The sequence below is a fragment of the Lemur catta genome, chromosome 17 (assembly GCF_020740605.2).
Source record: "Lemur catta isolate mLemCat1 chromosome 17, mLemCat1.pri, whole genome shotgun sequence".
Lineage (NCBI taxonomy): Eukaryota > Metazoa > Chordata > Mammalia > Primates > Lemuridae > Lemur > Lemur catta.
This window is the reverse complement of record NC_059144.1, coordinates 24,299,654-24,309,338: the sequence shown is the minus strand read 5'-3', so window position 1 is coordinate 24,309,338 and position 9,685 is coordinate 24,299,654. Positions and strand designations below refer to the sequence as shown.

At 49.7% G+C, this 9,685-nt stretch overlaps 1 protein-coding gene across 1 annotated transcript; it reads left to right on the top strand.

Annotated features, from left to right (window-relative positions):
* The first annotated feature begins 241 nt into the window (after positions 1–241).
* Positions 242–8,992, top strand: LOC123622441 (putative BPIFA4P protein). Its single transcript, XM_045528820.1, has 7 exons — positions 242–341; positions 1,471–1,618; positions 3,286–3,390; positions 4,506–4,655; positions 6,691–6,772; positions 7,414–7,477; positions 8,952–8,992. The coding sequence occupies exons 1-7, from the start codon at positions 242–244 to the stop codon at positions 8,990–8,992; spliced, it is 690 nt and encodes a 229-aa protein (XP_045384776.1).
* The last annotated feature ends 693 nt before the right edge of the window (positions 8,993–9,685 follow it).

The window sequence follows — 9,685 nt, the reverse complement described above, 5'->3', positions numbered from 1 at the left end:
CAGTTGTGTGGCCTTGGGCAAGTGACTTCGTCTCTTGGACTCTCTCTTTCTCGCTCAGTACTATAGGAAAATCACGCCCCCTCTCTGAGCCTCAGTGGACCCATCTGTGAAATGGATATGGTTGAAATGGGTCCACACGGGTTCTGCGGCCACCTCAGACCTAAGCCCTGAGAAAACCTCTCAGAGAGTTTCCCCAGAACTGACCTCTTTGCCCTGATCTCCCGCAGGGACCTGACTCAAGATGCTGAAGGTCTCAGCCCTCCTCGCTGTCCTCTGTGGGCTGCTGGCCTCATCCTCTGCCCAGGAGGTCCAGGCTAGAGTTTCTCCGCAGCTCATCAATGGTGAGACCATCCCACCTGGGTCCTGCTTTGGATCCTGCCTTGACCCAATAGGCCTCGTTCGCAGTCCAGGCCCTGAGCCCACACCAGTTAAGTCCTTGTGAGAGTCATGCCTGGGATGCAGTTAACACCACTGATTCTTAGCTGTTCTGATCGCCACTTCATTTAATCCTCATTTCCCAAGATTCTCCCCTTCCCTGCGTCCTTGCCCTGCTTCATCTGTCTAAGGACCCACCACCATCAAAGGCCCCGTCCTACACACACCGGCCCTGCCCCACTCTGCTAACTCGCCCCCTACCCAGGCCCCTGCCACAGTGGCCTCCTCGGCACATGGGCACGCCCAGGCCTTTGCGGTCACTGTTCCCTCTGCCCAGAACTCTCGTCCCCTAACTGGCAACACTGCCACCTCCCTTCCTTTGAGTCTGCTCTCAAATGTCGCCTTTGCAGGAAGACTTTCCTAGACCTCCTCGCATAAAGCAGCACCCGCATCCCGTACCCTCAATTCCTTGCCTCTGATTGTCCCCGCATGGGTGGGACTTCTGTTCAGCTGAGTAACCAGCGTGGCCACAGGGGTTAAAACACTGACATTTTTCTGTACTATTTGACAACTATCTTATGCTCAGAGACTCCCCAGGTGGCCTCCCCCTCCTCACCCCAACCATCCCAGCTGCACCCCCAGAACTCCAGCCTCCCCGCAAACCAAAATCTAAGGAGTTAACTCCTGGCCCCGCTGGGGGAGCCCAGGCCCTGGCGACAGAGCTCTGGCCGAGGTCCCGTCTGATCGGCCAGTGTCGGTGCCCAGACTGACCCCTTCCCAGCACTATTTGCACCCGACTCTGCCTGGCCCTTTATTCTCTGCGTCATCATCTGTCCCCTCCTCCCCACTAGCACACCAGCTCCAGTCTGCTCTCACGGGTGACCCCAGCCCCTGGCATGGCCCTGGCACACAGTAGGCCCCAGAAATGCTGGCTGGATGATTGTGTCGGGCACGTGGCCCGGCACCCAGCGGGCCAGAAAGAATAGGTGAACAGTGAGTGAGTGAGGGACATGCTTGGAGGTCAAGTTTACATCTGAGAATCTTTGGCATCTGAATGTCTAATCGGGTTCTGGGGGAGCCCCATCTTTTTTTCAGATTTGACTCAAGGACTCCTCAGGGTGGGCTTTCTTCCCAGCCTGCAGCCAATCAACTTCCAGGCATCACTGAATAACGCCCTCCGCCATGCGTCGGGCCTCCTGAACGCCGTGGGTGGCCCACTCTTCAGTGAGATCGGCGCTGTCGGGTGAGCGGTCTCTGATCACCAGCCACCCCCCAGTCCAGGCTGTCCTGGTCTTTGTTGGTTTGTTAGAGCTCTCCCCATGTTTCCTGACTTTGCAGAGGCCCTTCCCTCAGCCAACAGCCCTTCCAGCTCTGCTGGCCTGAGATCCCCTGGTTGGAAGAAACTCGCAGAGGCAGGAGGCTGGGAGGTGATAAAGACAGAGAGAGACACAGAAATTCAGTCCCCTTGTCCTGGAAGAGGATGCTGCTCACCAGCTGTGAGAGCACCCCAATCTCCTCCCCTCTCTGAGCCTCAGTGTCTGCCCCTCTCCCATGGGGAGCAATAGCATCTGTCCCCATAGGGCTGTCGTGAGCATTACATGAAATAACGTGTAAAATGTTTGCACAGTTCCCTGTGCTCAGTAAGCCCCCAGTCAAAGGCAACGAAACAACAACAGTAACAATAATAAATATAGTTACAGATGACACCGAGCTTTGAGGTTAGACTGACCACCAGAGCGTAGAAGACCCGGGGCCCTTGTCTCACAAGCATCTTAAACTCAACACGTCCGAAACTCAACGGCCAATTCCCACCTTCATCCCCCGAGCCTGCTCCTCCCCAGCTCAGCCCACCTCAGCTAAGGGCAGCCCCACCCAGCCAGGTGCGCTGGGCAGAAATCTTGATGTCCTTGGCTCCTCGGTCTCTCTCATACCCACACGCAACCTGTCAGCAAACCCTGCCAGCTCTGCCTTGGGAACACACCCAAGCGTCCGGCCATTTCCTCCATCTCCTGTGGTCTGAGCCGCCATCATCTCAGCCCTTGGCTGACTGCCCCAGAGCCCCCCTTCCACTCTTCCATTCTGTTCTGCCCGTATCCAGAGGGATCTTTCTAAGAAGGGGCACAGACCCTGTGACTCCCTCGCCCAAACCCTCTAATGTCTTCTCATTGCTCTCAGAACCAAACCCAAAGTCCTTGCCACTGGCCCACGGGCTCCACGCACTCTGCCCCTGGCCACCTCCCTCACCTCTTCTCCTGCCATCCTCCCCTCCAGCCACATGGAGCCTGTTGCTGTTCCTCACACACACCAGCCACATTTCTGTCTCAGGGCCTTTGCACTTGCTCTGTCTTCTGCCTGGCCCTTTCTGCCCCTGACTGTCTGCATGACTCATACTCTCACTCTATTCATGACTCTGCCCAAATGTCACCTCCTATGAGAAGCCTTCCCTGACCACCCTGTCTAAAATTCTATGCTTTCCAAAGTCGCCTTCCATCTCCTGATCCGGTAGGTCCTTTTCCTCACAGTGCCTATCACCTGACACTTTCTGTATGTACTCATTTACTGAATTTATTCTTTTACACATATATATACCTTCCCCAAGCATCTGCTATATATGGCTTTCAGTTCTTTATTCATTCACTTATTCGCTCATTAATTTCAGCCTGCTTAGTGCTGGGCAAAGTGTTGAACATGCTCATTCTGAGATACATTAAGGCAAGAGCTTCCTTTTACTCAGGGCTGCACTCCCAGTGCGTATAACACATAGTAGCTGTGCAATAAATGACACGACTGATGAGTGAGGAACCACCCTTACGTACCTTCAGCTGATGCTCTGCAAGGGACTTGCCTTTGCAAAAAGCGAGGTCCACCTGCAGGAGCCGCACCCTTCCCCTGCTGTGCTGTCTTCCCCAGGCTGCAGGTGCAAGATCCTCGACTGCTTCAAGTCTCCCTCGAGATCGCCCATCAAAGAAAGGAGGCCACGTTATGGGCACCATTGGCATTTGGTCTGACTATGGAGTAAGTAACAGCTGTGAGTCTCGCTGGCACATCTGCTTTTGTGCAGGTGTCTGGGGTGTGGGAAGCAGCTGCCCACCAAAGGGCTGAGCACCACACTCACCCTCTCTGGGCCTGGGTCACCCCGTGTGCTGAATTAGGGGCAAAGAGTTGGGCAGGTTCCTCTCCCTGCTTTATTCAGACGGCTGCCACCTTCAGTTATTTAGGCTTCATAAGCCCACCTGGCTCTGACTGAGGACGACCGAAGGCAGGAACACAGAACCAGCTCTGGGCCTCAACGATCCTCGGCACCCTTGCCTAGGGGTCGCCCCGGGGGCCGTCCCTGGCCTACAGATACACCTTGTCTGGTCGGTGCAGTGTGTTTGCAGAGGGCAGGTGTCCTCAGTGCGCTACAGCTCCTACCTCTCCCTGTGACATCGCCCTGGCCGACTTCACTCATTTCCACTCAAGCCCAGCCCTCAAGGCAATGGAGTTTGAGACGTCCAGAAAAGTACTTTCCAGCCGGGTGCGGCGGCTCACGCCTATAATCCTACCTCTCTGGGAGGCCGAGGCAGGAGGATCCTTTAAGGTCAGGAGTTCGAGACCAGCCTGAGCAACAGTGAGACCCTGTCTCTACTAAAAATAGAAAAATTAGCCAGGAATGGTGGCCTGTGCCTGTAGTCCCAGCTAATGGGGAGGCTGAGGCAGGAGGATCACTTGAGCCCAGGAGTTTGAGGTTGCTGTGAGCTAGGCTGATGCCACAGCACTCTACTCAGGGCACCAGAGTGAGACTCTGTCTCAAAAAAAGAAGAAGAGTACTTTCCAAGGTCGGAAGCAGCGGCTCAGTTCTGACAGGATGCCCTACTTAGGGTCAACATTTTCCTTTCTAGCAGCTCCCAGAGCCACAGGTGGCAGGTCTCGGTTAGCATCCCTGAACGCACATAGCCACTGGCTGGATGCAGGACTTGGAGAAAGCCATTCTGATTCTCTAGTCCTGAATCACTTCTTTTGAAAAATGAGGAAATGGCCTTCAACAGGTGGTTTGGAAAGTTCTATTCAAACATGGGGACCCTCGTCCTAGAAACAAATGGGATACAACAAAGTTCTTTCCCAACAGCTCCAACTCTTCCTTCCCACAGGTTCCCAGCCTTGAGGCCCTTCACAGTGAACGTGCAAGCAGATATAAGGGTCCAGCTTCACCTGGAGAAGAATCTAGATGGCAGCTACGCACTTGCTTTTGGGAATTGCAGGGTCACCCCTGAGACCGTGCGGACCCAAATTGGAAGCGCGTGAGTTCTCGACCTTCTCTTCCCTGTGTCCAGCTGCTTATTAGGAAGTCTCCAGTGAGGTCCCACCTGAAAGACGTCACCAGAAAACCAGTACCCTACAAAACAAGCCTTTTGTGTGTAGGCAGATGTGTATGTGACAAATATAACTTTACTCGCCTTTATAATTTTGCTTGTTATAAAAGCCATAATTTTATTGACATGAAAAGATGTTCACCAAATAGAACTGAGGGAAAATAAGGGAAGGTTGTTTGGCCGTGGGTTGACAGATTATTTCTGAATTTTTTGCTCTCATAAATAATCCTGAACATTTTGGTATAGGAAGTTCTTTTAAAAATAGAGTTATTTCCTTATTATAGATTTCTAAGATTACTCTGAAAGTATAAAGAGTTCTACAACTGTTAAGTTTAAGGCATATCATCGTTGTAAGGCATCGCCAATTCGCTCACCAAACACCTCACCAGTAGACCCAAACCAAGTGACACCACTCTCGCCGGCCAGGGTCAGCTTTGCCCTGTGCACAGTCAGTACCAATTAGCCTCCTTTTCACAGCCTTGCTCTTCGGTAGGTGGAGAGTCCCATGGAAGCTATTATTTTTATTCCTTTGACTACCTGTGGAAAAGCATTTCACTATCTGTGTATTAATCTCTAAAGAGGAAATGTCATCAGAGGTTTTTGTCCTTTTATTAACTAGAGTCTTAGTGTTTTCTTTGAAATGTATAATCTCTTTTTTAAAAATCTTTTTTTGAGGCTGGGTGCGGTGGCTCACGCCTGTAATCCTAGCACTCTGGGAGGCCGAGGTGGGTAGATTGTTTGAGCTCAGGAGTTCGAGACCAGCCTGAGCAAGAGTGAGACCCCGTCTCTACTAAAAATAGAAAGAAATTAGCTGGACAACCAAAAATATATAGAAAAAATTAGCTGGGCATGGTGGCACATGCCTGTAGTCCCAGCTACTAGGGAGGCTGAGGCAGGAGGATTGCTTGAGCCCAGGAGTTGGAGGTTGCTGTGAGCTAGGCTGATGCTACGGCACTCTAGCCCAGGCAACAGAGTGACACTCTGTCTCAAAAAAAAAAAAAAAAAAAAGAATCTTTTTTTGAGATTTTTAAAGTTGAGGCTGATACACATATTTAACTGAATCCAATGGTCATCACCAAAGCCATTTTATACCCTGCCCTTTTTTGTTCACAAATTCTTTATTTTGATTCGTCTCTGCTGCTCACTGTTTCAAGGAGATCTGGGTGTGGAGTCCTTTCCGAACCCTTGCAAAGCTGGTCACGGCCTCCCGCCCTGCTCAAGTACAAGTGAGATCCAGACACGGCAATGTTGATTCACAGCCGATCTCCCCCTCTGAAGACGGAAAATACGGCTCTCTCCGTGTCTTTTGATATAGTAAAGAACAGAAGTCCCTTTTTTGTGGAGAATCTGAGCGCTCAAGCTAGAAGCAGTAGATCGTAGCTGATTTCTGTGCCATAGAGACATAAACGCTTCGCCTGAGAATAAGACAGGTTTCCCCTCCCCTGTAAGGGTTGGGAACTCTGAGTCATGAAGACGCCTTTGCACCGTCCCTGCTGCTCTCTCATCTCCCCCAACGGTGAAGGACCTTACACTCTTCCTTCCATGAAGGCACTGGCCACCTGGCACAGGAGATAGTGCCACTGTAGCATCCGATAATCAGGGAAATGGGAGAGCAGGTAGGAAAGAGAGAACCCGAGTTGGCTAGAAAGGTCAGGAAGGGTGTCCTGGAGGAAACCAGTTGGTTGGGCTTACTAGGGTGGTCGGACTGGAACACAAAATAGTTACAGAGAAGATAATGATGGGTGACAATGACAAGGGCAAGGTGATTTAAATTGAAGGATTAATTTAAGGATCCCTCGAGGGTAGCTCGGAGCAGTTGGGCAAGGCTGGGTCATGGAATACTATGGAAACAAGGAGGAGACTTGAGGCGATTCAGGGCCATTGAGCAAAGAAGTGATGTGGAGAAAAGAGAGTTTGAGGAGAAATTAATCTGTTCTGCACATTTTCCTCATTCTTCACTTAGAACCCACCCAATTACAAAATTTCTTCTGGGAAACATAGAGAAAATCCTGAGAACCGTAGTAGCCCATGATTTGGGAGAAAAAGTAAGTATGCAAACCCAGGTTACTTACGTTTTTGAGCTGAGACCCAGGACACGGTGGGTTGGATCTTCTTAATGAAGCGGAAGGTAATCTTCCAGGAAAGAGAGTTAGGGAGAGATGAAGTGGCATTTATTAAGCTCCCATTCTGTGGCCAGGCACTGGTGAAGTGCCTCACAGACATTATTTAGTTCAATAAGTCAAAATCAGCATCCGTGTGACTGGAGGTGCGTTGACAAGCCTCTGCAAAACTCAGCTTCCTTACCTGCAGAATGGGTATGAGTAATCATAAAATTAACAGCTAACATCCATTAAGTATGCATTCACTGTGCTAAGTATCTGAAATGATATTACCCCATCCTCCAAACAATCACATACTCTGGGTAACAATATTATCTCCATTTTCCAGGTTTGAGAAAAGTTTCCAAAGATAGCCAATGACTTACCTAAGTTACTCAGTGGCCAACTGTCTGAGCTGACATGTGAATCTAGGGCAGTCTGTCCCCAAAACCCATCTACTTGGTTGTTCCCTAGAATGGGTTGGCTCAGGAGGACTTGCCTTGACCTTTCCCATTCAGGCTTTATTTTTATTTATTGAGATTGGTTGAGTCCTCCTCCTAATCTGTGTGTATTTCCTTGTCTTTCAGCTGTGTCCTGTGATTAATAGATGGCTCTATGAGCTGGATCTTCATGAAGTTAATGAGTTGATTAGTAAGTGCTGGAAGTGGGGAGGGACAGGAACACTCTGGGAGAAAGCTCAGACTCCTCCCTTACCCTTTTCAACTCATCCACCCTTACCTCACCTAACACTTCTCTTAGACCAAAAATCTCTCCCTTGCTGAGGCAGAATGGTCCTTAATAATAACAACCCTAATAAACTCAGCTGCCGTTTCCTGAGGGAGTCCCGTGTGCCAAGCCCAGAGTGCAGCACTGTGCCTGCCCTGGCCGTTGAGTGAAACCCCACCGCGAGCTAAGGATGCTGGTTTCAATTCTGTTCTGGTCCCGAAAGCTTAGAGAAGCTGACATACGAATGGAGGTTTCTCTGGAAGGAATACCTGACAATTCCTCCTTTACCGTCCTCTTAAATTATATGATGTCGCACGGTGGGCAGAAAACTGGCCAGGTTTCAGCCAGAGACAGAGACTGTCTCCTTGTAGTAGTCACTACCTCAAGCATGCAAAGTTTCCATGTTTGCCAGAACTCAAAGCAACAAACACAAGATTGAATCTTGGCAGCTCAGGGCCCCAATGGGAATCAAAAACCGAAAGAATTGCTGGGCTGAAAGGTCTATTTCTTCGTTCACTGAATATTCACTAGTTCTGCCAAATGCTAGGTGCTGGAGTTTCTAAAGTTCCCTTAAGTGGCTCTTCCAGCAAACAATTTTCTGGCCTCTGCTCACACACCCTCATTGACAGGGAGCTCACTACTTATGAGGTAGGAAGCTTGAGGTAATTGACCTGGATGGGCCTTAGAACTCCCAAACCTTGGGTTCATAAGCTTATCCAAATGGGTGACGCAGCTTGGCCACCAATTTCTGCTATTGGGCCATCACTCAGGCCAGGCACAAATGGGGACTGTGGCAGCCATAATGCCAACCTCCCTGACTGTCTCATTCTCATGTACAAGCTCTTAAGTGATCAGTTTGGGAGGAGGTGGTTGTTTCCAATCTACAGAAACCAAAGCCCAAGACGTTTAAGCAATTTATCCAAGATTACTCAACAAGAAATAATAACAATAAAAGCTAAGCGTTTATGAAGTGCTTTACTATCAATACATGCCAGGAACTTTGAGGACTTTACAGATATCAGCTTGATCAGTCTACACAAGAACTCTGTGAAGTAGGTATCATCACTAGCTGCATTTTACAGATAAGGAAATGGAGACACAGGGATATAAAATGTTTGCCCGTATTTCCACAGAATAAAGTGGCAGAGCCAGAGTGAACCCGCACACCCGGCTGCAGAGCCCACACTAGTAGTCACTCCACAGCTTCCATAAAGAACTGCCAGTGAAGTAATCTGAGTCAGCCAGTGGCAAATCAGAGCTTCCAGCCTCAGCCTTCTGTCCCCAAGCCTTTGCTCTTCCCCCAACCCTGCTCTGCTCCCAGCTGGAGCAGGGGAACCTCCTCTGGCCTCTCTGATCGTCCTCCACCCCTGCCATCTGAGGCATCTGTTTTGCATTCCAGATCTGATACTACAGCAGGACAAGTTCCAAGTCGTCATCTAAATGTCCCCAAAGTGAAGGAGCTACGTTTGCACCAAGCCGGTGAGAAACCAGAGCATATTTCCATTCCTTAGCCATTACGTTTGGCCTTTAGGGTCATCAGAAGTGTGTCATTCATCTTCATAAAATTTTAGTTATGAATGTCTACTATATACTAGGCACTATTCTAAATGCTGGGGCTACAACAGGGAACGAGATAGATGAGGACTCTGATCTCCTGGAGCTCGTATTCAGGTTGGGACTATTAACAGTGAACAAAGAAATGAGTACATAGTCAACTAAATTCCAAAGGATGGTGGGTATTATGAAGAAAACACAGCAGGAGGATGTAAGAATGAGTACAGGGGCGAGGACAGAGAGGGAGACATCAAATTAATATAGCCAGACAGAAGGCTCTCTGGAGAAGAGACATTTTGGCTGAGCTCTGAATGATAAGGCAGAAGAAGTTGTGCCAAGACCCAGGACACAGGCACCACAACAAGAGGATGAGCATGCGCAAAGGCCCTGAGGCAGGAATGAATGAGCTTTCCTTTTTGTTTTTTTTTTTTTTTTTTTTTTTGAGACAGAGTCTCACTCTGTTGCCCGGGCTAGAGTGAGTGCCGTGGCATCAGCCTAGCTCACAGCAACCTCAAACTCCTGGGCTTAAGGGATCCTACTGCCTCAGCCTCCCGAGTAGCTGGGACTACAGGCATGAGC

Excerpts from the sequence above, each read along its gene's own strand:
- LOC123622441 (XM_045528820.1), top strand. The coding sequence starts at position 242 with ATGCTGAAGGTCTCAGCCCTCCTCGCTGTCCTCTGTGGGCTGCTGGCC. Across the intron at positions 342-1,470 it reads TTCTCCGCAGCTCATCAATG|ATTTGACTCAAGGACTCCTC; the intron begins GTGAGACCATCC and ends TCTTTTTTTCAG. Across the intron at positions 3,391-4,505 it reads GCATTTGGTCTGACTATGGA|GTTCCCAGCCTTGAGGCCCT; the intron begins GTAAGTAACAGC and ends TCCTTCCCACAG.